Source organism: Falco peregrinus, chromosome 4, assembly GCF_023634155.1.
Source record: "Falco peregrinus isolate bFalPer1 chromosome 4, bFalPer1.pri, whole genome shotgun sequence".
NCBI classification, from domain to species: Eukaryota; Metazoa; Chordata; class Aves; order Falconiformes; family Falconidae; genus Falco; species Falco peregrinus.
The window spans coordinates 53442328-53470310 of record NC_073724.1 but is presented as its reverse complement, the minus strand read 5'-3'; the positions used below and the strand labels follow the sequence as shown (position 1 = coordinate 53470310).

General features: G+C 40.2%; 1 protein-coding gene across 10 annotated transcripts; it reads right to left on the bottom strand.

The window, feature by feature from the left end:
* On the bottom strand, nt 1-26480 carry LOC101912007 (interleukin-1 receptor type 1-like). 10 transcript variants are annotated; one of them, XM_055801578.1, is made up of 15 exons: nt 26395-26480; nt 24945-25025; nt 24545-24634; nt 24270-24459; nt 22456-22725; nt 21333-21399; nt 19469-19700; nt 17260-17446; nt 16012-16186; nt 14772-14837; nt 10625-10745; nt 7594-7781; nt 5895-6038; nt 4674-4838; nt 1-3149 (listed from the first exon to the last, which is right to left on the bottom strand). In XM_055801578.1, exons 6-15 carry the CDS (start codon nt 21391-21393, stop codon nt 2773-2775), a joined length of 1716 nt encoding a protein of 571 aa, XP_055657553.1. In that variant the 5' UTR covers nt 21394-21399; nt 22456-22725; nt 24270-24459; nt 24545-24634; nt 24945-25025; nt 26395-26480; the 3' UTR covers nt 1-2772. The 10 variants fall into 10 exon arrangements, with proteins under 10 accessions (XP_055657553.1, XP_055657555.1, XP_055657556.1 ...); XM_055801580.1 differs by having other exon boundaries at nt 26400-26453; XM_055801581.1 differs by lacking the exon at nt 26395-26480 and adding an exon at nt 25855-26184.
* Nucleotides 26481-27983: the final 1503 nt, after the last annotated feature.

The following is a 27983-nucleotide window of genomic DNA, read 5'->3' as shown; positions in this document are numbered from 1 at the left end:
AAAAAGTATGTAGTGTCTTTATTGAATAAAGAAATGGACCTTTCTTCAAAGTGTCTTTACATAACACACATGACAATTTTAGCATCACTTGTATAAATATATCAAAAGGAACAAACATTTTTGTAAAAAACAGTATTTTGGCTCAGTAAAATAAAACTTTCCTATCCCTAAAGGCAGGGATAATAAGTAGCAGTTTTTCATTCAATCTAGTCCAGTCAGCAAAAATAATTCAGGAGGCCCGAGGTGACTGGAACTCTGTTGGCTGGCCCACATACTGTGAGCTGTCAAGGTGGAAGCACAAAGTCAGTATTATACCCTATCCCTGAGAGTACAAATACCATACTTCCAGTATCTAGACTTCACATTTGATATAGGGATCTTCTTACAGAAGAGTTCTGTGACCAAACTACAGCTTCTGTCCTACTAAATTCTTCTATCGACATGAACCATAACAATTAGCCTTGCTCAGATGGATCTCAGTAACTTCAGGTAGATCTCACGGCTCTTCTACCCTACAACAGGCTGTCACTGAACACACACCATATTTAAAAGTGGACTCTGTGCAACAGCTAAGTGAATGTGGTAGTTCATGACCAGAACTAATCCTCCCTCGACACTTCTGTCTTTGACTAAAACACAGAATGAGAACAGAATATAAGCATGTGCATTATTCTATACATACATAACATTCATCAATAAAACTCCAGTACCATAACACTTTGAAATAGCCTGGTATTTCAAATGCACTTTTTTTCCCTCCTATCCTGAAATAAAAAGATTTTTATTCCATTCTGACCAAACACACACGCAACTCACGAAGTTCAAAAGTCACTGTCTCTCAGAAGCAGGTTTCAAGTTTCCACCATACACAGAGGTAACTAAAGCACTTTAGGTGGGAGAGGAACCTATTTCCATTTGTTTTGTAACTTATTGGGCAGAAGACAAGGGTCACACCATCCCACGTTCACTGGGAAGTTCTTCCATGAGATGGCACCTCACACTACAGTTTTGTTTGCTTGAGGATGGAGGCATAAGATAAATGCTTGAGCCATGAAAGAAGAAAAAGCCAACACTGAAGCATCACAGTGAGTAGACAAATTCTGAAGGATGCAGAACATGAGTTTTTTCAGATGAAAAAGTGGAGCTATCAAAGGACCAACTCAAAGGGAGAATTTCTGCCTAATACTGTATTAGCAACAGCCTTCAGGGACTGCTTGGGATGTGATGGAGTTTTGCAATAGTAAGTTGCTTCTTCCAAGATAAGGGAGCTGCACGGAAAAAGCTAGATTGGAGTTTGAATGGTAGAACAAAAGGTGCTGCAAGAGAGAAGCCGATAGGACACACATAGGAATTCAGAGTTGCAATCAGCAGTTAAAGGCAGTAACAGTCAAATTCTGAAGCTTCCACATACAACTAGATCTCATAACTTAAAAATCTAACTTTCAAGGACAGACTGAAAAGCACAGGAAATTTGGCTCTCACATCTCCCGACTCATTCAGCCCCTGTCAAATTCAGTACACAGTCACCTCAGATTCCTTACATCATCAGGGCAGGGGGAGCGCAGTAAAGCAAGCAAGGGGGAACACAGGGCATCTCTCCCTCTCACTTTAACTAAAGTACTGAGCAACAATGCTATTTTCTAAACACATCTGGAGCCAAAAGGCATGGTTCTACCACCCCTTTTCATCCCCCATTGCACTCTGAACCCTCCAGGAACCAGATAAAACTCACTAATCTCCGAGAAAACTATCCCAGGGAAAAAGAGTAATTTCTCTCATGTCTGTTCAGCCACCTTCAGCTTTCAGAGTTGACAAAGGCTAAAACAAGCACCCTGGCTGGGAACAGGAGGGAAGACCTGTTCTCCTTCAGCAACAGCGACCCATGAGAAGTGGGTGCCCTGAAGCCCCTTGATCTGGTCTTTAAGGTAAGGCAGATGAAGCCAGCCATCCTGTACTGCCCATGAGAGAGTCTGTGTCATTAGCTCATTGTTCCACTTGGGTAAAATAAGAACAAATATATTCAGTTATTTAACTGGGGAAAAAGATTCCCTGGAGATTAATTTTTTTGATTCAGTACTGCATTACAATGGTATATTTCTGATGTCTGCATGGGACAAGTGACTAAATGGTACAGTTCTTTAAAATAGAAAAAAGATCACAGAAGGGTATTTATGCTTTGTCAGGTTCAATTGCACTTTCGGGGGGCTAAGATTGTTTCTTACCTTTTGAACAGTAACACACTGGTGCAGTAACACGGGGGATTTATCTTTCAGCAAACTGTATAAGGCAAGTAATAAACTTGTAACAAAGAAAAGTTTTGTGTCATTTCATTAAAAAAATAAAATAAAAACGTACTGGCATCAACCACGCCCATTATGTAATATCACAATTATAATTACCATAGTTCCCTTCATATTCAACCTTTAATTGCAAACCCCAACTTCTCTGGGGTTTTGATAAGGGTTTTTTTTTTCCCTTCCATTTTTAATACCAAAAGAATTCCACCAAATCACAGTGCAATTCTTGGAAAAGTCCTCATGTACTTCCTACATGGTTTCCATGTCATCACTATGCTATTGATGACATTTCAAGGCATTCTGTTGATCTGGCCGGAAGAAAACGATTCACATCTGTAGATGAAGTTGTAGTACCATCAATCCAAAAAAATTGGACAAGATGGTTGGCACAAAACAGATACATATGACCTTCAATCATTCCATCACCAACCACATGAACTGAATTAGTTATTAAGTGTCATTTTTCTTTTGTTATTTAGGGAGAATTAAAGTCCTTTGGTAACAAATGCAATCCTGATGAAGATCCATTTTTTCTGGATGGCATGTGGTAGCGCACTTTCTTCCAGAATCTGGTACTTGCTGAGTGAGACCTTTCTGAGAAGTCTCCATTCCATCGGATAGCCCCATGCTTTTGCTTAATATATTTGATGGATTCTGGCATGGCTGCATAATCGTGTATTTTTTCAAGTTCAATAAGAATTACTTTAATGCTGTCTTGAATAAGGGCATTATACATGGCTAGCTGCTTTTCAGATGCATCTTCTAGAATACTGTAACACGAAGGTTCTGGTACTAAGACAATTATCACTCTTCTACTTTGACGGATTTTTTCATCAGCGACGCTGATCACAGCTGTAGAGAAAAACGTTGTGCAAAATTAAGGCTGTATGTTTCTATTTTTTGTTACCAGCATCTTGCAGCTGGTTCATTCACTGCTTGATAGTTTAGGCCCATACACTTTACCTCACAAATAGGGACAGGATAAGAGCATGCAAGCAGTTACGTTGGCTAGGCCAACAAGTAGACGTTTGGCCAATGCAACACAATCTGACCCCATCAGACTGCATGTCTATATTCTTGTTTTGCATAAACAGAGAAAAGTTATCATCTACCTACTACTAATCTTGCTAATGCCATTTTATTACTGTCATAGGTGCAACTGCTAAAACACAAGTTCCAAAACCACAGGCCTAGGTAAAACTATGACCTTTTTCCTTGAGCAGCTTGCTCTGATATGTTTAACTGTTTAACCATTTTTTGTTACAGGTAAGTGGAAGAGAAAGCAAAGAATCATCACTTCAATGGTGTTCCATACAACTAGTTCCAAAACAGCAAAACAAGGTAAATACCACACAAAAAACATATGGGTTAACCCTGAGAATAGATGATTGCGTTTTTTCAAGCTGGAAAAATAAAGCAGCACTTTAGATTCTACTTTGTAGGGAATGCTTCCTTCTCAAACCACCGCCAAAGGCCTTCAGATGTAAAAAGAAAATAAAAAGAAAATCCATATACAACCTCATGTAGGTTAGTTCACAATTCTTTTTTTTTTTTTTTTTTTTTTTAAACAAACTTCTATTTAGGGCCTGCTCTGCAAATTTATTCAGTCTCAGTATTATCTTTTTAAAGTCACAAGACCAGGAAGGATTCAGACTTTCACCATTTCACCCCACGTAAGCAGTCGATGGGACAGACACTGCAATTTTCAGTGTCCGATGCTAGAAATTTCAATTTGATGCACACATAGGAAACCTCCACAAGGTTTTTAAAGCCTTGCAAGAAAGGCAATGCTTTGTAAGAACCTTCACTAGGGACAAGTAATCTTTGATACAGCTGATCACTCCAGATAACTTAGTGTTGCTTTGTATTCTTTTTCTTCCACCTGCACTATCTAAGCATCCATTATACCCTTTATTGCATCCTGCTGTTTTGACAGCAATTTTTAGAACAAATGAAAACGAAACAGTAGAGACGTCACACTGTCAAATGGCACCTCAAAGCAACAGGCTCTTTTCACACCACTCACAAGATCTTCTTTTCCATGTTTCCTGCCATTAGTCATTATTCACAGCCACAATAGCAAGTCCTTTTCCCCTCAGCATCTTTCCATCTCCAGATGTCTAGACTAGCCAGGTATTGAAAAAAACCCAACACCTGGAAGAGCTAAATGATGACAAGAGAAAGTCTGACGTAAACAGATTCATGAGAGCACCCAGTGCTGTGTTGCTCATTCTCCATCAAAGAGAATAAGAAAATCATAGCTCATTCAATGGTAGGAGATACTTAGAATCACATCTGGTTGATTGTCTGTTTCTGAGTTGTATTTGCAGCTGCCAGTGAGAAAACTCAAATGTAATTTGTCTTCAGAGAGCTTACCTTCTCCTGGTAAATCATCCCTCCCAAATATGAAGAGTTTATATCCACACTGTCTTTCTAAGACCTCTGGCAGTATCTTCAGAGCAAAAATATATGATGAATACAAGCAGCTCTCTCCGTTCTTTGGATACAGAACGTAAGCATCATAGATCTTCCCATCTGAAACTAAAGGGTGAGAAATAAGAGTAATATAAAAATGTATTCTAAAGACAGTAAAGCAAGAAAGCAAACAAATAAGTCTCTAAACTCTGGGGTTTTTTTCACTTGAATCATTGGTCCTAATCCTGCTATTATCTAAGCACGTATAATTATACTAAGCCTGAAATATTTGTGGAATCAAGCCTTCTAGAATTCAGTATTCAGGATCTGAATAGGCAAAAGATACCTGCAAAATCAAGTAGGTTTGAATATTCTTTTTTGAACTCTAAATAAAAAAAATGCTATCACTGAGTTATCTGGAAAATACTGGTTCCAGTAGTACAACTGAAACCCTAAAAAGTCCAGCTGCCATATAGCTCATAGGTCTTTTTTTGTAACCTGGAATGTCAAAACACAGCAACCATTTAGACATGAAAACAAAAACAAAGTATTTGGCAAATTTCAAGTTCTGAATTGTATTAGACATTTTGGAACAAACTTTTCAGAAAGACTAAATTTTAAAGACTTCAAAGAAATCTAACAGAACCTCAGTACCTCTAGAAAATATTTTGTTTCTCTAGCCATGCACCTCCTCTCAGATGCTTGGAATGACCCATATTTCAGCATACTCTCACAGACAGCACTCCTAGCAACATTTTTCTGAATGCCAGGAATTTACAGAAAATAAGATAATCAATAGTGCCTTCAAATGGAAAACAAAAGAAAATGAGATTTGTCCTGGTTCATTTTTGGCAAATAAAAAACACCAAACAATTCCACTGTATTACTGCTTTCTGTAAGAACAGTAATTAAAAGAAATCTGAACAACTGCTGTCAGAACAGCATTCAAACCACTGAAGTGGGTCTTCAGGGAAAGGAACAATAGTACTGGATTCCTGCAAAGTTGCTGATTTTTCCCCTGTAGATGCTTTTGTTATCTGAAGTAATTCTAAACATCCTAAAAACAAGTTATCCTTTCAGAACTCTCAAGGAAGACCAACCATATTCCATGAGGTTAACTCATTGCTTTGCCAGGGAAGGTGGAGGCTCATTACAGCGCACAGCACTGTTACACAAACATACCTTTTTTACCCAGGAAGGGATGGCAGGAGTCCCGATACCAAAGCACAATATCAATTCTGAAGATCTTGTAGATAAAGAGAGTAAAAAATACTAAAAACACCAAAGAAACTCCCGCTCCAATTAAGTAACCCTGAATGTTCCGAGCTGTAGTAGAATTAAATAAGAAGAGGGAAAAAAAACAAAAACAAAACACAGTTATACACTAGAACCAAAGAAAGACAAAAGAGATGTTCAGAATCGTTCAGTCATTAAAGTATTTTTTTAAAAGGAATTAATGTATAGGACTGAATTTTTTCGTGTATGCTTTCTGCAAATACTATTATTTGATAAGTCTGCTTTATTCTTTCAGAGAAAAGATAAATGTGACAAATAAGGCTACTCTTCAGCTGAAACACCAAAATACTGATGTATATTCTAGTGCAGCAGTAGAATGAGAATTCTTGTACAAAATTTTATCAGTCAGAAAGCAAGAAGGTTGGAGGTGGGGAAGTGATTTCCTGGCCATGCTGTTCTCCCCAGAAAAAACAGCTTTCCGTTGCCTCTAACCTCTTTGAAGATCTGTCATTGAACCTACTAATTTGTTGTCCTTAACAGATCTGTTGTCCTTAAAACATACACCTTCCACAAACTGAATCTTTTAATTCACACATATTAAAGGACTTCTGAGGTTAAATCCTACCCTGACAACCTTTATGAAGAACTTAGGCAACAAGCTAGAGCTCAGATCCACCTTCAGTCAATTATTTGTTTACAATGTGGCCAGTTAAAGTTCGAGAATAACAGTTGTCAAAGGACTGGCTCACAGTTGACAAAGCCAGCTCAATACAAGCTCAATAGACCAGAAGCTCTTCTGCAGCTAAATTAAAATTAAAAATGGGCACTTTTAACATCTGATATCTGGTTTTAAACAAAAATAGCTAATTTCTTCAGCCTTGCATTTGAGTTCTTAAAGCTAGCCTTACCTTTAACTTAACCTACTAAAAAGAAAATTTCATGCTGGTCAGCAATAGGTCAAACTTATCCTTGTTTCTGAGTGCAAGAGTGGGGTCTTCAACAAGTGTCAAGATGCCCCCAATCAATATGCATGAACCTATCTAGAAGGTGATAACACAGTGCATTTATCAGTAATGGGAAGTCCACAACCTTTCCAAGCAATCTATTTCATTCTTTCACTAACATCACTGTTAAGAGTTTCTCCTACTTTATAGATACATTTTTTTTCTTTCTCCTGGCAATCTGAACCCATTATTTGTTACTGAGTGGACAACCAGGTCTACATATACATTCATGTCCTTTTGACAGTCTGTTCCACACTTAGTTATGTCTTCCCCTCAGCTCTTTCAGAGATTTGGCCATTTTCACTGCTCTCCTAGACACATGATCTCCTCTGATCCACATGCTTCTTTAAGTACAAGTGTGTAAAATGAAGCACAGTATTCCACTGAGGTCTCATAACTTGCTTCAAATCAATTGAAGTCTTTCATTAATGTTTCTTAAAACACCGAATGAGGGAAGACAAAGCTCTTTTTCTTTAATTTTGCTTAGAATATATTAAAAAAAAAAATCACAACAAAAGGTATTGAGCTGCACTGCCCACTTGCATAATGGTGCATCACAGAACTCTAGCTCTAAGTAGGGTGTTGTCAAACTGAGAAGCAAGCGTCATTTATCACCATTTTATCAGGATGAGATCTCTTACCTGGGCGCTCCAGTTTGATGTAGGCTGAAAAATGCTGAGAGCCATATATAAAGTGACAGAAAAATTTATAAGCATAATCCTTTATTTCCACTTTTGAAATGTTAAACTTTGTTCCAGATACAACAAGTCCATGAGGCATCCCCTCTCTGTCATCAAAAAAAGGGTAAAAAGGAAAATCTGTAGAGAAACTGAAATATCAGTGCTTAATATGAGATAGGTTCATCTATCCACAAATACAAGAGCATTCATTTTTTACCTCTGTAAACCCAAGAAGCCAGTAAAGCACAGTAAATATCACCCCTGTAACAAACAGCTTCATGACCAGAGGTGACGCGGCATTTTCCGTGCACATTGGGTTGTTGGGTTTTTATGCCGGGTCGTTCAGAGTGCACCATTAGCAGTTTTGCAGATGGTACAAAGCTCAAAGGAACGGCTGATACACCAGAGGGTCATACTGCCATGCAGAGGAACATTGATAGGCTGAAGAAATGGACTGACAGGAACCGAATAAATCTCAAAGCAAAATGCAAATTCTGCACCTGAGGAGGAATAACCAGTCCCCAGGCATCCTGGACTGCATTAAGAAGAGTGCTGCCAGCAGGTCGAGGGAGATGATCCTTCCTCTCTACTCAGCACTGGTGAGATCACTCCTGGAGTAGTGGGGCTAGTTCTGGGGTCCCCAGTACAAAAGATGTACTAGGGACCAGTACATGTGAAAATGAGGAAGGGAGCACAGCACCTGTCATATGAGAGAGCAGGGACTGTTCAGCCTAGAGAAGAGAAGGCTCGGGAGCAGGGCACAGATCTTACTAATGTGTGTAAATACCTGGCTAGAGGGGTGAAGGAGCCAGGCTCCTTTCCGTAGTGCCCACTGACAGCTGAACACTTTCACTGTCAGGGTGGGCAAACACTGGAACAGGTTGCGCAGAGAAGTTGTGAAGTCTCCACCTGTGGAGATATTCAAAACCCAGCTGGACACAGCCCTGAGCAACCTGCTTTATCTGACTCTGCTTGAGCAGGGGGGGGTTGGACTGGACAATCTCAAGAGGTCTCTTCCAACCTAAATGATTCTGTGAACAAAAGACTATTCCAGGATTGTTTATACTAAAGATGAAGCAGAGAGCTTTCTAAGGATACTAACAGACTGCCCAAGCCCACATTGTCCACAGTCAATGGCACCAACCAACTTGGGAAATAATGATGAACAAAATCCACAAAAGCTGGGTGACCCTGGTGTCAAATGACAACAAACATGGTGATACTGTCTTCATATCTGATATCTCTTGCCACAAGAAGCCTGGAGATGTAATATGCTATCCTGCTAAATACGGTTCTGCTCTAAGGTAGATTTAAAAGTATAAAATGGGAGGGGCCACAGTAGGAAGGTACCTACAAACTGGCATCCTACTCTATGTACTAAAGTGATGTCACCTGGAGTACTTAGGAAAACTAATTTTGCAGAACATCCTGAAGAACCAGTTTCTATTACATAAATAATTGCCAGCAATTTCTGTCATGGGATGCCATTACAAACCTCATCATTTTGTAACATGTTCAGATTTGTTCTAGTAAATTTTAACTTTCTTCCCAGCAGAGGAAAGAGTTACCTCCCAGGTGTAAGCCTCAAGTCCATAATGTTGGCCATGCCTACAATGTGGTTTTCTACTAGCAAATGCTCCACAAATTTAATTGCTGAGAAATTGCTACTGTTTTTAAAAATAAAACATTATTATTGCAATTAATTTAGTTTTTCTCTGATACTGGCTAACTTGCTTTGAACTATTAATCCTAATTAGCACTTGCACAGGATGTATTTTGCACATCTCCATCTCTGGCATAGGAAAATTATCAGGCAAGGTAGCGATTAGAAATGGAGATCGCTTCCAAGCAAGCCAAAAATTTTCAAGATAATTGCTTTGAATTAAATATATTAAATGCTTTTCAGGAAGACGTGTTTAATAGCAGCACCAAGTTGGTTTCAGGAGCTGCAGTTATTAAAACTTTAAACATAGCTACACAAAGTTGCACATGTGTCTAAACTGGTGACGCCGAGAAACTTCATGCCCTAAAGAATAACGGACTTAGTTGTGCCTTAGAGACCACAAGCTGAGGCCTGAATATTTATAGACAAACAACCAAGTATATAATGAAAGTAATAATTCCCGCTAAAGGAACTTGGGGACAAAGTGGAAATACGACTGCTTCTGGAAGCCAGACACAGATGAATGAAAAAGGTAATTTTAAAAGCAGTCTGTGACGTAACTCTCTAGCCATACTTTGCACTCATGATGGCACTTGGTGGAGACGGCAATGCTTCTGCATGAGTGTGAACTGACCAGCTAAGATTATTTTTTTTATTAATTTCTTCTTTGCAGCACATTTTAAGGGTTATATTGACAGCGGTGATTGATAAAATGACAAAGCAAACAGTACATCCACACTCTGCCACAGCATAGACCAGTCGCTGAATAACAAAGGTCCCACTCTTTTGAACAAATTGCTGGTTTTATCAGCCTAATTTGTGTTTAATTTTCCTGAACATAAAAAAAGCCCCTAAATGTCCTGTAACAAGAGCTTCTGCTTTGTGTTCTTGAGGATTAGCAGCTGTTGCCTGTACGTAGAAAAGGACCAGCTTCACAAATAAAAATAAGCTGGGTGATTATTTTTTTTTTGAACAATCTATCCTTCCCATATTAATGATAGATGGCAGACTTTATTAGCAAAAAGGATTGCAGAAGAACAAATGCATAAATAAGCCTTACAAAATTATATTTCACAACAGCATTATAAAAAGCTACATATAATTGTTTCATTACACTTGTATCAGACATCAATATTTCTAATAAAATGTTTGTGTTTTTTTTTAAACCAAGCAATAAGAATATAATGTACTTGATGCAGACTTCTAATCGGTCTTTTCATAACTACTGACATTTGACTAGTAGTCAACTTGCTGGTGAATTCACTGCAAATTACTGCAGATTACTTCACCTACAAATGCACTTACAATTCAATGTATAAGGATACTTACTCATAGAACTGTTCCCTGTAGGAGCTGTCAAAGCTATCAACATCCTCATCATTAACTTGCCAGAATGGAATAAAGCCATTTATGCCACTTGATACATTACATTCCATAACTACATGAGAGCCTACAAAAAAAAAATTAAATACAGCAGTTGAAAGTCTTGTAACAGAAGCAGGATCAAGTGACTGGAGAACAGCTGGGAAAAGGAGGGATATGTAAAACCCCACTTACCTTACAAAAAGCAGAGTCCTTAAACCTCATCCATCAGTAATCCATACTTGGGTGTCTCTGGTCTGGATATAAATTCCACCCCAAATGTAGGTGTCTTAAATGTTCATGTCTACATGTCAGCTAGATGTCTAAGCTAGTAACATCATTCAGCTTTGCTGAAGTCTACTCACATTAAAGTAGACACCTGGACCTTATCAACTGAATGACTCTCTAGACTCCACTGAAAGATCTCCAGGGCTCAAACCAAGTGCATGTACATAGTATGGTGACATCTGATATGCTCTCCAGCATCCAAGGCATCCATATGGAGCTGGCAGATAGAACTCCAGATCTTCAAGAAACCTGCACTGCTAGAGTAGACGGACCACCCAAAACAGGACTAGACATCCACATGTAGACAACTGAACTGATCCCCCATTGATTATAGCATGAATTAAGGACCCTAGCTCATATGCAAACACTCATGTGTAGACAACTACACCCTAGAGCTGAATCCCATTCTCAGTGACCACGCATATCTTTACTCCAGATCAGAGTCTTTGGCCAACACTGTCCACTGGGATGGTTTCAGGATACTCTCACACTCTGCTCCCAGAGCAAGCTCACCCGTCACTCAGCTCCATTGCCACCAAGAGTCCAGACCTTACAGAATGCCTCAGTATTAAGAAAGCAAACCAAGTTGCAGATTATATTTATTGCCATTGTACCTCAGAGAGCTCCACTTACAGGAAGGTAAGCAGCCTTCTTGGAGTCCTTTCCTTCTGTATTTTACCCATGGAAGTTATGATTTGATAGGAGAAGATGGGCTCTCAGTTCACCTATGTAAAGATTTCAGTGTTTCGTCTCCTAGAACCACATCAGATCTAGATGCTTCCACCAAGGGATAGTCTCTATCAAAAGTATGGAATAAACCTTTAGCTCACATGCAAAGCAGTAACTTGAACAAGAGTTCACACAGAAATTGCAGATACTCCCCAATCTCTTTCCTCATGTCCTTCCACAACAATAATGAATTTTTCTAAAGATGTGGTTTAGTGCATTGCACAGCTCTTCTAAAGGAAAAAAAAAAACTCAAATCTTCCATTTCCATACATTCACAAATGTACTGTTAAGTTTCTACACAAACTTCTCCTGCCATTTCTCATGCAAAAAGCTTACAGGCATTTTCACGCTCATGCAGGTGTTTCCAGATTCTGCCCCACAGCCAGGTATTTAATAGGAGCAAAGTTTTGTGGGTTTTTTTTGTTTGTTTGTTTGTTTTTTTCCCCAGCATCCCATTAAAGGAACCAGACAGAGAATACTACTTTTGAATGGCAGTGCAAAAAACCCAAACCCCAAACAAAGCAAAAAACTTCACCAACTTCCTTTAAATAGTCCCGCTGTAGTAGGGCATCATTTGTAGTTCTTCAGTAGCCACAATAATCCCACTTTGTGGGTGGAGGCTTTCTGTCTCCTAGTCTCACATGGGACTGCCTTCCTGCCTTCCTCATGTCTGTAAGGCAATCAAGGTTTGTTCATCTTAGCTGGCCTAAGGCATCCAATAATATATCAGCAACTTCTAATTAATGCCGTATCCAAGCCATAACAAATATGGACCAAAAGCTATTCTAAAATAAGGAGTCTAAAACAAGTTGTCCCATAACACATCTTAATATAGGCTGAGTCACAGGCAGCCCCTGGCCTAATAATTGCTCAATTCTCCATTTTCTCAGCAAGTACTATCAAGGATTAAGAAAAACCTAAAGGATATCTTCAGTAAATTAAAAAGCTTTTTAAGGGCCTGTGCAGATCAGGCTCCTTCTGAGTAGAGGCTGCATTGGTAAGAGTTTTTCTGAATTAAATGGGAAGTAATAACTAATTACCAGTCAGAACTGGGGATGAGACCTGTATGATGTTTTAGTGGGTGGGAGATACAGTACAGGGAAGCCCCACCATAATATTGGTTCAGTTCTTTCACAGTTACAATTACAAAGAAAAAGGAAAGTTTTCACACATAAAGATGAGGGTTGTGTGAGGTTTAAAAAAAAAAGACTGTGGAAAGTCTCCCTATTTCAGCCTAAGATCTGGTGAACAAATTTCCTTATTAGTGAAAAAACACAAATACAGCTTCTTTTCAGGCATGTAATTATAATGAAGCCAGAGAAGATGCAATAACCAGAAAAGAAGCAGCTACTGAGCCATTATAAAGTATTTCCAACAGAAGTAAATAACCATCTGAAGACTGCAGGACTGTAAGTCTATAAAATAATACTGTTTGTATCAGAACCTGAATATTCCCACTGTTTAAAACGAAGCCTTCCGGACTTTGGAGGAACATGATTTCTATTAAAGCTCATTCATTATTCTGATTAATATCTACTGAACCTCACCAGAACCTGGCAAGTTCAGAATGAGGAATCTTTCACAAGCTGTTGAGGTCAAAAAAAAAAATAATATTCAAACAACCGAGACCCAGAACAACTGCAACAAAAAAAGTAACCCCAAACAAAATCAAACCGCAAAACCCAGCAGTACTTCAGTGTTGTTCAGTTTAACACCATATACTCAAAGTTAGGATTTGGGCCAGACGAGGTGTTTCACATCATGGGAAAAGAAGCTTGAAGCCTCAACATGAGAAAAGAACACCTGACATACACAGTAGTTACAAGCTCAAAGTCAGAAAAAGCAGAAGCAAAAGTAGCTGTGTTATGTGAGACTACCATCAGTGTGACATGAGTAAGAATAACCCACAATGCTCTGGCCTCAGCTCCCATGTGGTGCCAGAGCCCCAACACAAAGTTTCCTCAGAGCTTCTCTAATGATCTAGGTTGGTAACAATCCTTCCTTAAAAGATTACAAAACAGCTTAGATCCTGTACTAGCAAGTTCTAGGAAATAGCCAATCACACTTCTCCAAAATCAGTTAGATCCTGTACTAGGAAGTAAGTCAGTCACACTTCTCCAAAATCAGTTAATGCCCTTTTTAATCAAATACTTTCTTTGAAAAAGTTCCCCTTGGTGCAAAAAAAGGAAAAAAAAATTACAGTTCAAGCAGCTCCAAACCCATTCTTCTGGACTACATTAGTAGAACACAACTCTATCCAATATATGGTGCAATCTAAACATGTATATGTTTGCTTAGGAAAAAAACCTTCATACCATGTACTTGGTCCCTAGATTCACAGAATAATTGAGGCTGGGAGGGACTTTGGGAGGTCTCTAGCCCAACCTCCTGCTCAAAGCAGGGGCAGCTCTGAGGTCAGACCAGGCTGCTCAGAGCTTTATCCAGGCAGATTCCAAAACTTCTAAGGACAGAGATTTCACAGCTTCTCTGGGCAGCCTGCTGCACTGCATGACTGTCCTCACTGGGAAGAAATTATTCATTATATCCAGAATCCCTTATTTAAGAAATTTCTAGGATAAACAATACCAGGGATATCCATCAACTAGCAGCTCATTGTTTTATAAAAGATTAGTATCTGAAACCTTTTAATACCCTAGAACGAGGAACAAAATCCAGGTTGTGGAGGGGGAAGGGAGACAGGAAACATACAGGAGGAAAAACTACTGAACTGGTCAACTAGTAACTATCCTAACATGTTATATATATGTAACCATATTTCCACAGGTACTGAGGGTATGTCAAGACATAGACACTGAGAAGTGGTACAAAGGACAGATGGCAATAATTAAAAAAATAAATGCATCCCACCTGACACTGCTGGTCAAGAGACTCCAATCTTAGGCACCGTTACTCCCCCCTGCAAATTATTTGCAGGAATCATTCTATCATCTGTCTTCCAGATATCCTCAATTCACGTGCCTATCTCCCCGTCTTGCTTAAGTCAGTGGAAGGAACCGTTCATATGTTGTTTCAGAAAGACCATGAGCTTTATTTGTTTTACTGAGTGTTAATGAGTTCTTAAATAGTCACTACTTACCAAGTTCTACTTCAATTGTATTGTTCCTTGGATAAATAAACTCTGGTATCACCTGCAGTGGTCCTTCTAACAGAAGGAAAGAGAAAAATATAATTTTCAGGCAAGAGCAGCTCTACAGCCTCCTTCAGCTGACAGTTTTACATGGGTTTGGTACTGCTGTAGTGCCCTACTTACTACCAGTTTCGTATTTACAACAGAAAATATAAGGTTTGCTGTATTCTATCCAAATTATTCTATTTTAGCTTCCATGTTAACAAAAGGCTTTAGTTTACACTAAAGATACTTAGAAAAAAAATCTGAAATTTACTGCCAGTTGATATAGAAGTAATACAAAACCAGAGAACAACAACAAAAGTAAAAGATGTGTTTAACTTCGTCAGAGATGGATAAGGAACAGAAAGGGGATTATATCAATGACCTCCTAGACCAGGTGACTATCTATTTAAGTAAAAGACTAAACAAGCACACACTTAAAACTGAGCTGCAATTGTATCATTCTGCACAATATAGACTTGCTGCTAACAACGCACTGTTCTTGTATCACCTATCTTAAGTCAGAATTTTGATTTAATCTAAAAAGATGGACACTACCTCCAGCCAACTTTCCTGATAGGACTGCTATCATGGTACTGGTCAGGTCACCAGCAATGCTGCCTACAAAGATGCAATCACAATGATTGCACCAATAACTGACAGTACTGGGAGACTGAAACAGCCAGTTCTGAGTCCTGTGTGCAGAAAAGCACAACCAAGTGCCAAGAGTAAGCCAATGCTTTCCAGAGGAAGATTTCTTAATTTTTATAGTATCTCCCTTCCCATCAATTGAGATTCCAGTGAACTTTGTAAGCAAGTTCACCAACAGGGCCACAAGCAGGTGTTTCACTGTGGTGGTCTCGGCAAAACTTCCTCTTTTTTTTTTTTTCTTCATTTATTTAATTTAATGGTGCATTATTTGTTTTAGCAAAAAACCCACCCACACACTCCCCAGTAACCAGTGCTTCCTTCTAATTCTCATTCCTAACCCTGCATTCCTGTTTTCCCATGACAATTCTTTCCCAGAAGCAATGCTCAAGGGTATCAACATGCATTATTGTATTTTAATTTTACATTCAGGAAATAATTGAAGGTTTGCAAGTCTAATTCCACAGAGCTGAAAAGTAACATGCCAAATAGTTTATGCCTGCATACAAATACTTATAGTAAAGCCAAAATCAGTAGAGAATAACCTCAGTGCACTCACCTTTAACCTCTAGACTCATGGTTCGTGAAACATTATATTGTTTTCCCATATATGTGTATACCATACGGCATGTGTAGTTTCCTCTGTCTTGTACAGCTGCGTTGTAAATCAAGACAGCATTTTCACCCTCTGCCAAAAAAAGTCGTTTGTCTTCAAGAAATCCAGGCTTACACTCCTAAATATATCAAAAGTACCTGTGATTTAAGCGAACTAATAATCTGGTAATTAAGTAAGTTACTGAACTCTACTGATCATTAAAATACTTGCCAAATACTGATTAAAGCCATGATGCGAGTTCTTATCCAAGCATCACTACACTCTAACACGAGGCCTGATGATGTCTTGCCGCATTTGCACTTTTTAAAAATGACTGCAATCAGTCCTTTAAGTTCTCAAATGCTTTGTTTTAGTACACTGCCTTAATTTAATAACTTGACAGTCATCTGTCTCAGGTGTAATAAAAGTTACTGAGGCAGAGTTTCTGAGAATACGTGCCTCCATTCCTACTTCACTGAGACAAATGAGAACTGCTGTAGCAGTGCCTCATGCTGTTGGGTGTATTACCATTTCTGTGGCAATACAAATACAGTGAAAAACTTCCTTCTCTTCCCTGACTTACAAGCAGCATAGGATCACTTAGTCTCAAAAGACGACTTACAGATGCAACACCAAGGTTATTTTACATGTACAGGCTCATGTAAATTACTTTAATACCAAAATCAGAATTAAAAATTGAATTATTTTAGAATTTCACCTTAATGTGGACAAAACACACAGTTTTAAGGTTGCATAGTCTACAGAGTATTTTGGCAGAATCAGAGCAAGAAACATAAGAATATCACACCATGAACAACAGAAAGGAAAACCTTAATATTCTGCAAAACTTAAATAATTACACAGAGCCTTGTATTTAAGGAAACATTTTTCCTCATTGTATTTAAGGAAAAGTTTGCAAATTTCTTACCTACATAAAATAATCAAAGGATAAACTAGATTTTCACAAATCAAATCAAAACACATGGTTTTGACTCCAAAAAAACTTGTAATCCAAAAATGGACAACTTTTTGTAAAATATACCTCTCATACCTCCTTATACCTCCCCAATAGCATAGCAAGATAGATGCCTTACTCAAACTGTAAAGAAAATAAACCTTCCCTTCCAAAAGCTGCCTTTCACAGGTGGTTCATAACACATTCTAAATAAAATACTTCTTATCTTGTATATCTGAAATAGACATGCACAATACCTTATACCAGTGTACTTCAGGCTGACTATCTTCATCTGTAAAATGTTCTAGATCAGGGCATATAATCTTTCCAGCATTTGTGCTCGTCACTTTTTGTTCAAACTTCATTTTGCCATTAAAACACAAACCGTTATCATTCTCAAAAACGGTTAAATGTATAGTTTTTTTGTTCGAGTGGTTAAAGCTCCTGTAATTAGAACAGCAGACAAGTTAGGTCATTAACAATAAGGTTCCTTGCTCCCAGCAAGTCAGGGAGTTTATAGAGAGGGACTTCAGCACCTCCACCAGCGTTGCCTTCAACACCTCTGCTACATCTGCCCTAGCTCTTAAACACCACCCTCAGCTCCTCACCCCCTCCCTGTTCCAGACCAAGAGATGGGAATAAGCTCTGATTTTGTGTTGGGAGAAGTGGGGTCTGCTCTGGAAGCACCAGAAGCAATGCCAGGACTTCTCAGTTCTGACACTCTACAGAGCCCACAGCACCAATCCACCCTTGCCATTTTCAATTTGCCAACACACAGTAGTGCAGGGTAACCCAAAATATATTTGCACTGCAACACCCTTGGTGCCAAATGAACAGAAGACAGGTTTGTCTCAGCACTCCTTGGAAGGACATATCAAGAAAAACAGGCTGTAAGAGACAGAGCTTTTGAATAACATATACATCAAGGTACAATATCGATGTGAAAGCACATCACACCAAGAGCTCACAAGAACCTGTGGTACAGTAGCTCTGCAGAGGAGAGACAGCACTAGAAACCAGAAGCTTATGCCAGAAGTAAAGGAATACTCTCTATTAAATCATTGGTGATCTCTTCATTTCTCAATGCTATGCTAAGGGAGAAGATTCCAGACGACTGAACAGCATGTTTTGACAGTCCTGGCTTCAACTTCTATATACTGTACCTTGACAAGTTCTGTAATTAAGGTTTAAGTGACTGGGGCATAAAATATAGCCTACGGTTAACACAACTGAACTTTTAGCAAGTTTTTTGTCCTGCTGACATTATGCAAGCCAAGCATGTGAGGTGCCCACAGGAACATATCTCACAGCCTGAGTTTCTAGAATGATAGCAAGAAAGACTAAATTAAAAATATTTAACTGGGTAGGCTTTGAAAGGATTACATTACTTCCAACTTCCAGTTTTAGTTTCATTAGTTTCATTTTCAACTCTGGAGCAGGAAGGTGCAAAGGCCTGCGACACTGGAAGTTTTTTCTGAACACTGTTACTAAGTTTGCAACCCAAACTCCTTCAGCATAACATGTACCGTATGCACACCACTACGCATAACTACAGTCTACTAAAATTTGGGGTCACCCAAAAAGCCTGAGTTGACTCAGTGTGTTGTGGCAAGACCATGAGGAAATAAACAATTTTCCTGTGTCTTCCCAAAACTGATTTCTTGTTAAGCATACAGTGAATTTCAGTCATTATAAATTAAGATTTGACCACCTGAAGCAGTGAAGTCCAGTGCACTAATCTAAGCTGTAAATAAAGCAAGAGTTTTAAAGTACTGAAGATGTGAAAAGAATCTATTCTTTTATTTCCTCTCTGTGCACTCTGATCTTTTGAGCAATACTGAGGACGCATTACTTTCACTGTCTCTAAACTGTCCAGCACATTGCTTTGCTCTTCACATGCATGCCAATTTTTGACCAGTAACATCTGGCAATGTTTTAAAATAAAACATAAGAATGGTTTTCTGCCTTTTAATTTGTAAATTTCTAAAAGAATTCCCAAAAAGTTGCTACACTTTCCAGAAAGTCTGTATGTTGTGATACTGCATAAAATATAGTTTGCTCCTCTTGGATCCTTCTTCCATTTAACCTTGTCCACTGAAGAAACCAAAATGTTCTTCTGATCTGTCGGTATCAAACAGCAACCTGAACAAGAAGAAGCTGAAGCAGTTAAGACCTTCGCCTGTGACCTTACACTCCATCCAAAACAAACACAACAAACAACCCACACAGACCTTTGTTAATATTATCATGCTTTAAGACAAAGAGTCTTCTGTATGAACCACTTTTGCAATGCTACGGGGTAGGGGGAGAAGAAAGAGGCAGCATGCAGAAACAAAAAAAAGTGTGCTTTTAACTGATCTAAGCTCTCTACCCAAACTAAAAAATTCTGTACACTCAAGTTCCGCAAATATATTATCACACTAGTAAACACCAGCAACCCAGTTGTTACCCTCCTCCCTTCCTTACCTTACATCACATTCATAACGTCCAGAGTCTTCCAGCATTGCAGGAATAATCCAAAGCAAGCCCTCTCGCTGATGGATCCTGGCGTGTGTCTCTGTGGTTACTGGTGTAGGACTACCATTTTTATACCACGTCAGATTGTAATCAGAGTGAAGTCCTGGCAATGTAACTACTGGGCAACTAATAGCTATAGGCTCTCCAACAAGCACAAAGTGATCACAAATAATGCATTTTTCTATTTAAAAAAATAAGAAAAAAATTATCAGTGTTTTTAATCTGTATATTTTTATGTTTTAGAACTATATTAATACCCATTCCAAGCTACACAGATCTAGAAAATAAACTTACTGAAATAATTTAACACTAAAACTTTGCAAGGCTACCGTTTTTTGTTTAAGTACCTTCTGGCTGAGGATCTAAACCACACATTTTACAAAGCTTAAGCCACAGCCTCCCTCTATAAAGGTAGTCAGCCACAAGCACAGGTAAGCCTCAGTGCAACCTGGGTATAAGACGACACATGGGGTTCACCAGGCAAGACAAGCTTCACAACTCACCTGTCATGTCCTTTTTATTTGAACATGTTAGTACTTTTGCAGAATTATCAGATTCTTAAGGTAGATACTAGGCCATTATGACTGTGGGGTCAAAAACAAATTAGAGGTGGGACTGGGGAGGGAGGAATATATGGTTTTCAAACTGAAGCACAAGACAGTATGGAAGGAGATCAAGACCTTAACACATCAAAGAAGTCTGGGAACCAGCATGTCACAATACAAAGGAAATTTGGAGGGGCACAGTATTTACATTAAGAAGTCCTGACTATAATGTATTATTTCCTTCTACATTTGTGATTTCTGATATATTTATCCAGAAGGCCATGTAAATTATGAGCATTATTTTGAGTAACACGTAAAAGGTGAGCATACACAGGACTTTATATTATGGCTGTGTAACAAGTTGACAAGATGCAATCATGCAGCCTAGCAAGCAGTTTTTTAAACATCAGCCAAAAAATACCAGAGAAAGAAGGACAGATACTGCAAGAAGTCATCAAGAACCCAAATCTGCAAGTGAAAACTACTTGGAGAATACCAGTTTAGCACAGAGCAGGCCACCTGGCTATAAAGCAGATTTTAGGAGCTTCCAATCTTTGGCATGCATGTGCAACACTGAATTCCTATGAAAATGCAAAACATCTGACTGAACTGATTTTACAGATCTTGTTGAATGACCATATAAATACAAAGGTAGTGTATTCACTTTCAGAATAAAAAAAGTCTTCGGTAATCTTTCCAGTACCACCACCTTCCCCTATCACTTAACTTAAAGATTTCCAAGTAGGTCCCTATAGAGCTTAAATTGATTCAGTGACATTAACATTAGACTGCTTATGCCAAGAGCAGCAAGTCAAGCATCACTCATTTACGTAGCCCTAAATTTTATTGAAAAATTACATCTGCCACTAAAAACATTACTGATTAATTGCAAAGGAAACTGAGCCCTACTGCTCTGGGGACTAGAGCTACAGCATATCTCTTAAAGAAGGCATTTGACAGCTAAACTTAAGTCAGGGAAGCCAATCCCTTTGGACTTTCTTCATAGGAATCAGGGAGAGGCTAGTCAAATCCTCAGTACCCTAAATTTATGTGGCTAGATTTTAAAATAATTATGTCAATTTGTCCATTCCAACCCCAGTGCAAGTTTAATCCAAGAGGCATTCAGCATATCTTCAATATACTGAAGCAAAAACAAACCCCAAATCCACTATTTGCTTTCAGTAACTCATTTCTACTAAATACACACAACTCCTCTCTTGCAGGTTTTCTTTTTTTCAATGATATTTTCAGCAACATATTTAACTTACCAGCGCTGAACACAGGTATCAGTAGAATGAGATGACCAATGAGCAAAAATGTAGATGTCATCTTTTGCTGCAAAGAACAATTTTTTTTCCATTAGTGTGGTAAGAGTGTTCAAGTTGCACTGTCCTCTACACCCTGCATTGCTCTTTAAAAAAATCAGGAGAATCATTAGTCATCTTGAGGAGGGAAAAATGGGTTTGGTAATTTAGCCCCACCCTTTGAAGATTTCAACTACAGCAACTGTTAGCCTCCACAGAAGGCTGCTCAATTTTCAGGTTTCTATTGGAATTTTTCCAAATTTCTACTGGAATAACTCTTGCATAAAGTGTAATTTTCTTTTGTCAGCATAGTTAAGCCAAAAAAAAAAAAATTTCCAACCCTTTAGCACAGACAAGTTATGCTAGCGTACAGTAAATTAAGCTATACTGTATAATTTAGAATAAGCTATTCCTGTTTCCACATGTTTACAAGAGACGCTGTCACAGAGATGTATGAGATTTTGTTCTTTGAACTGTTCTTGTGCAGTTGAGGCAGTGCTGCTTTTAAGAGCAAATCAACTTGTAGTTCTTTGCAGGATGACAAGCACACTGTAATTCCAGTGTGATCTAGCACTTAAGATTGGCATCTAAAGTCAAATATGTGGAAACCGCAGCTAATATGAATTGCTGTGGTCAGACACAAAACAAAATGTTCAAGAACTGTAGGTTCACTACACACCTCAGGTCTTCTTTGCAGCTTTCAAAGACATGACTGAACAGACACTTGCTGCCCTCATGGCCCACGAGTGGCTTCCATGAAACCTCTAAAGCTTAACCAAGTCCTGCTCCCCCCTCTCAGAGGCACCTTTTTCCTGACAAGATGTCACCAGAGCCCTTCCCAAGCCCTCTACTGTCAGCCAGCTGGCAAACGCTTAACCCCTTTCTCTTCTGACACCTCCTTGTAGGTTAAGGTCTGCATTTAGCTGTTTTGCCTTTCCTCAGTTCCTGAATATTTTGCATGCTGCTGCCTCTCACTCCAAAGCAATCTGGTTTCCCACACAGCAGTCTATTGCAAAACATTCATTGCACAGGTCCTAGTTATATTTGAGATGGTATTCCCTGAAAAACACACATAGCCTTGACTTACTTTTATATCCAATGTAGTTCACTTCAGTGACAAACAAGCCACAGCAGCTCCTTCTTTTGAAACATTTCATATGCAGAAGTGTTCCGGTAGCAGAGAGGGACACACAGAGCAGAGTTCAACACTTCAATATAACAGCCTCCAAGTATGCACTTCTTTTGAACAGTTGATCTGACAAAGCACTCATACCATAGCCGTTATTTAGTTGCCTTGCATGTGGTTTTCCTGTAATGTGGCAATAAGCCGATCATCATTCTTGGAGTTTCAGTTTACCTGTAAAGATTGGAGAAGAGGAGTGGAGAAGGGGAAAACAGGATTTTACTAAACACATCATTTGGACAGCAGCATACACATACCAAACTAAATCTTCTATAGATATCCTAAACGTACAGCAAAAGCATTCTCTGCCTACACAAGAGAGATGACCTAAACCAAAAGAGCAACCACAAAACTTGCAATGAAATTGACCAAGAATTCTAGCAAAGACCTTTGGAAAATGAAGTTTCTGTCAAAACCAAAATAACATTACACAGGTGTCAAGCAAGCAACAAAACCAGACATAAGTAGCCACTCTGTAAGTCAGATTTAACCACTAAAAGGAAACTAAGAATACTTAAATTTAGGGAAAGATAAGAATAACTAAGCAGTCAACAGGTTAAGCTTTACATTTTGTTCCCATTACTGGTCTCCAGTACCAAGGGTGGATGTCTTCCTAATATTGTATGCTAAAGCTCAACTTTTTTAAAGTTCTATTCTTTCAAAATTCACACACACACACCCCCCCTCAAATATTGCAATGGTAAAGCTTAAAAACTCTGGAAAGAAGGGAAGAAGCCTCTAGCTTTTGTAGTTGCAATACCTCACTGTATATTAACCATTTCTACTCTGGTCAGTATGGTTTCAAGTGACCACATAAGGTTTTTAGCCTTTTTCTTAAGCAGAATGTACAGAGAAACACTACCAAGATCCAGAAATATGCAGCAGCAAACATGTGGACCTGATTTAAGATACTGACATTCTGTTCCTTTCAGGATGTCCATCTTCACAGAATTTGCCCTTCTACTTGCCTTAGGCACAGTGCCAACTTTAAATGCCATAAGAACAGATTTAGAAACATTTTGGGTCCCCAAGTCTGCAGGCAGCAGAATTAGCAAACTTGTCCTTCAGGAAGCTGTGCAAAACACACAACTGTATTTTGTTTTCCAAATTTTCTGTCTCCAATTTTTAAAAGATTTTACTTGTAAATAATTTAGAAATACATGGACATGACAGACCCTTGGAAAGGCCAACGCAATGAAAAAAACATTCAAAGAAGTAGCATGGAAAGCATCTAAGCCCCTCAATTGTTTATCAGCATGTCGCTGTTAATTTAAGTAGCTTTACAGTATTGATCACTGCCTATGGGGACTCATTACAGCAAAGGCGACCAACAGATCCTTAGCCTTTGAGCCATGCAGAAGAACACAAAAATTGTTGTTCAAAGGCAATTCACTATCATCTCTGTAAACAGCTTAATAGCATAGAGGTGTAAAGTGCCCCAATTTGGTAGCATACCTATATGAAAGCACTGCATTAACTTTTTAAGTAAAACTTCAATACATTTTCATTGAAATGCAGCTGGGAGGGTGTGGAGAACCAAATCCATGTACAGCCACTTGCTCCAGAGTGCAACCACTAAGACAAGTTTTAACCCACCACAATTCATAGAGTGCACACTTTATTCCTTGCTGTGCTTACTCCTGCTGACATGAGTAAGCTGTTAAGCTGCCTACTGGGGTACCAAAGAAAAGCAAGATAAAATTTCTAACAGACTATACCTTGTTTCAAGTCCACCACTTCCTCAAGGCCCCTACTTTCCTCGTTTCATGTTTCCATGTAATATGCGGAATATATAAACAAAACGCAGCTGATCATTTTACAGGGGCATGCATAAATGCAGAGTCACACAAAATGATGCACAAACACCCTCTAGAAGTAGATCTGGCTATCCACTGTGGTATTCTGACACTGAAATGATGACCACAAACTTTAGTCCTTAAATGCCTCCTTTCCAGACAATACTCCAAGTTGCAGGACTACAGAAAAGTCATACCTTTAAGGAAAGCCCATTATCTCAGACATTCTGTTGAAGCTACATCAAAATGAAGTCACAGAAATCAAAGAAGAATATCCACAAAGCAGCCTGCAATGTTAAATCTTTATAAGCTAAATTCCAGTTCAACTTTGAGACAAAGTTAACCGCTCTAAATCTGAATCAGAACAAAGTGTTTGTTACAGATACTGCCTCAGTTTTCACCAAAGCACAGAAGGGGGCAGGCAGGGGGAAATAAATATGGGTAAGTGTAGCTCTATATAACTGGCCACTACTGGCTGATTCTAATACAGTGGAGAGCTACTTAATAACACCTCCCATCAAAGCGGAGGCAACGAGAACATCCAAACGACCTCTAAAGGAGTGATCTTATCATATTCAAAGCAATTGAAAACAATACCTCCTTTCAGCAAGGAGTGGAAGGAGCTCATTTTGCAGTCGGTGCTTTGAAGATTTTCTAAGTTATTTCAGCTCCTGATACCTGTCAATATAAAGCAATGTGGACTTCAGTGTGGAATATTTCTTATTTAAGTCCAAAGCACGTTATTAATTTTCCACTAACATTTTCAAAGAACAGTTAAGAGGCATTTAAAAAGACCAGCTGGGCTCATGCAGATAAAACCGTAAGCATCAAAACCACAGGGATGCAAAGTATTAAAAAAATTAATGTATTGCTCTTGAGGAGAGAGGGAGGAAGTCAGCAATATTGTTTATAAAAAAAGTAATAACGGTTATTTCTCATTTAAGGAATAATTTAAAATATCTGATTTAAGGATTTTGCATTATAAAACAACTTGTGTGCAAGTTTGATGCCAGTTTCTCAGCTTTTACAGCACTTCAATTTCACAATCTACATGACAGGCAAGCGTGTTCATTTAGCAACTCCAACTTGTTTTTTGAGAATCCAAGCACACTCAAATGGTCCAAGTCAAACAAACGTGCAGTTGCCAAATGTATGAAGAAGAAAGCTACATCCCATCCAGCATTTTGCTCGAGTCCCTGATGAAAACTCTCGAAGAGCTGCTGCTGGAAACAGACTGGAACCTTGATTCAGCTCAGTAGCTTGCTTCTAACAGAGAGCTCCCTCCGCCGAGCTGTGGCTCCCCAGGGTACTTGTGCCCAGCACCACCTCGGATGCGACCAGCACAGCCCCAGGACTGGCAGCACAGCTCCTCACTAGGTTTCAATACCAACATCTCTGCAGGCATCTCTTTCAACCAAAGCCTTGCTCGTGTCATCATACAAAACAGTTAAAAAAGAGCCCCTGTTTGATCACGGTTGTGCAACGAACAGTTTCTGTGGTGTTTTACCAGGTCAAGAAGATTTATGCCAGGCTTTATCCTGCTTCCTGTTACAAAAACTTTAAAAAATGTGGTAGCGTTAGGCACTCCTACAGTCTTCATTTTTGTTCCACGCTTTCTAACAGGGTTCGTATCGTGCAATACACAACGAGGAATCAGGCACAAATGCAAAATACAAAATTACTTCCAAGGAAGCTCTTCGGTGCCATAAAAAACTGGAAACCCGGCAACGCAGAAGTAGCGGGAAGGCGCAAACACACGGCGCATCAACAAACGGGCTCAGCACACGCCCGGCACTAACAGGAGCCCAGGGTCTGGGGTCTGGTCTGGGGCAAACCCCCAGCACTGCAGCCTACCTGCCCGCCGATCCCCGCCTCCGCCGCACCCCGCGCTGCCCAGCGCAAGGCGAACGGGGCACGGAGCGGCGGGAGACACGCAGGGGAGGAAAAGCCCAGCCGCCCGCCGCCCCCCCAGTCACGCCGGCGGCGCTGGAAGCCGAGCGGCGCCCCGGGAGGGAGCGAGGCCGCCGCGCCCCCCCGCCGCCCTTACCTCACCTCCGTCCGCTTCCCTGCCCCGGCGGCCGGCCCAGCCCGCGGCACACGGCAGGCGGCAGAGCGGCAGGAGGCCCCGCCTCGGCCCGCCCAGCGACCGCCCCCGGCCCGCCCCACCGCCTGCGCCCCCCGGGCGGGCCGGCCCGCGTCCCGCTGGCGGCGGTGGGGCCCGGCCGGCTCCTTCACCCATCAGCGGGTGCTGAGTGTCTGTGGGGAGCCCAGCCGGGCGGCCAGACGCCACGGACCCCGACGGCGTGCGGGCACCGGGCTGCGGCGAGCTGGCCCTCGCGGCTGCCTTGGGGCATCTCCCCGCAGTTCGAGCCAACCCTGTTTTCTCCGGCATCGACCCACTTCCTTTAGCCGCCACGCCTGGCTTTAGTTCCCCGTCAGGCTGCGATCCCAAGGCGGCAGAGCTGGCTTCAGCGCTGTGGGCAGCAGCGTCCCCTCAGGCTGCGTCAGCGTCCCGTCAGGCTGCTGCCCTGGGAGCTCACAGCAGGCCCGGACCAGGCTGACCCTGGCAAGCACGAGTGGCCTGTGGCCAGTTCGGTGTGCCAGCTTCGCCACGGTGCGGGGCTGAGGTCCCTTTGGCAGATCGGTGGGAGCAGAAATGTTTTCGTGTCCTCAAATAACCCGATTCCACCCGTACACCACGATGCATCCAGTGCATGCCAGCCATAACCATACCTGCCCTGCAGATTTGTGTAGCACAAGCAAAACCATCCCTCGGCGAGTCCGGCACTCCGCTCCTGAGGCGACTGCAGGGACTCTCGCTCCTGCCTGGTATTTACCAGAACAGACACGCAAGTGCCTGGTGCCACCATTGCCATATTCCATCACCTAAAGTTGTTCAACCTCTCTACTTGGAGTAGAGTTCTGCTTGCTTTCCATCATGTGAGTGTTTACTTTTCATCTGGTTTGGTCAGCTTCCCTTCCACTGGGCCAGGGTATCACTTTTTCAGTTTAAACAATAGTTTCCTCCTTCAGAGTTTGGGTAGCAATTCTATATAGCTCTCACACTTCAGTTTGACAGTGAAATTAAACATGATCCAACACAGAAATGCAAATTTTTCCAGACAGAAGTTTCTCTGCAGTTGTTTCCTTGTTCAGTTTTCAGTTCGGTGCCTTTTACTCCTCGAGTTTGCCTTCACCTCCTTCACCGAGGAGTGAACCTTACTTTAGTCACTCCTCACAGACATGACTGTAGGGTACTCAGAGTGATTGCTTATTCCCATCTGTGCTTTTATCCAAGATCCACAGGCATTAACTTTATTTACATTCCAGTTGAAGTAAACACACATTTTAATAGAAATTATAAAAATGTAATCTAAGAAGCAGCTTTGTCTTGTGGTTTGAACAATTTCCAAAGCAATGCAAAGGGACTGTCAGCGTGGTTAACAGTTTGTAAAAATGTGGAAAGACATGTTTAAATTTATTAAATACTAGAGGAGATCCTCTGTTCCAGACTTACAGAACCATTACTCTCTCCCAAGTGTGAAGCTCGGGCTTTTTTTGGGTAGAATGGCTGGTTTGCTTCCCTCTTGGTTTCATTAACACTAATTAGAGGAAAGAAGGTGTACTCACACCAGC

Coding starts and splice junctions, on each gene's coding strand:
- LOC101912007 (XM_055801578.1), bottom strand. CDS start 21,393: ATGACATCTACATTTTTGCTCATTGGTCATCTCATTCTACTGATACCT. Junction 14,838..16,011: donor CATGAGTCTAGAGGTTAAAG/GTGAGTGCACTG, acceptor TCCTTCTGTTAG/AAGGACCACTGCAGGTGATA. Junction 4,839..5,894: donor TCCCTTCCTGGGTAAAAAAG/GTATGTTTGTGT, acceptor CTCACCCTTTAG/TTTCAGATGGGAAGATCTAT.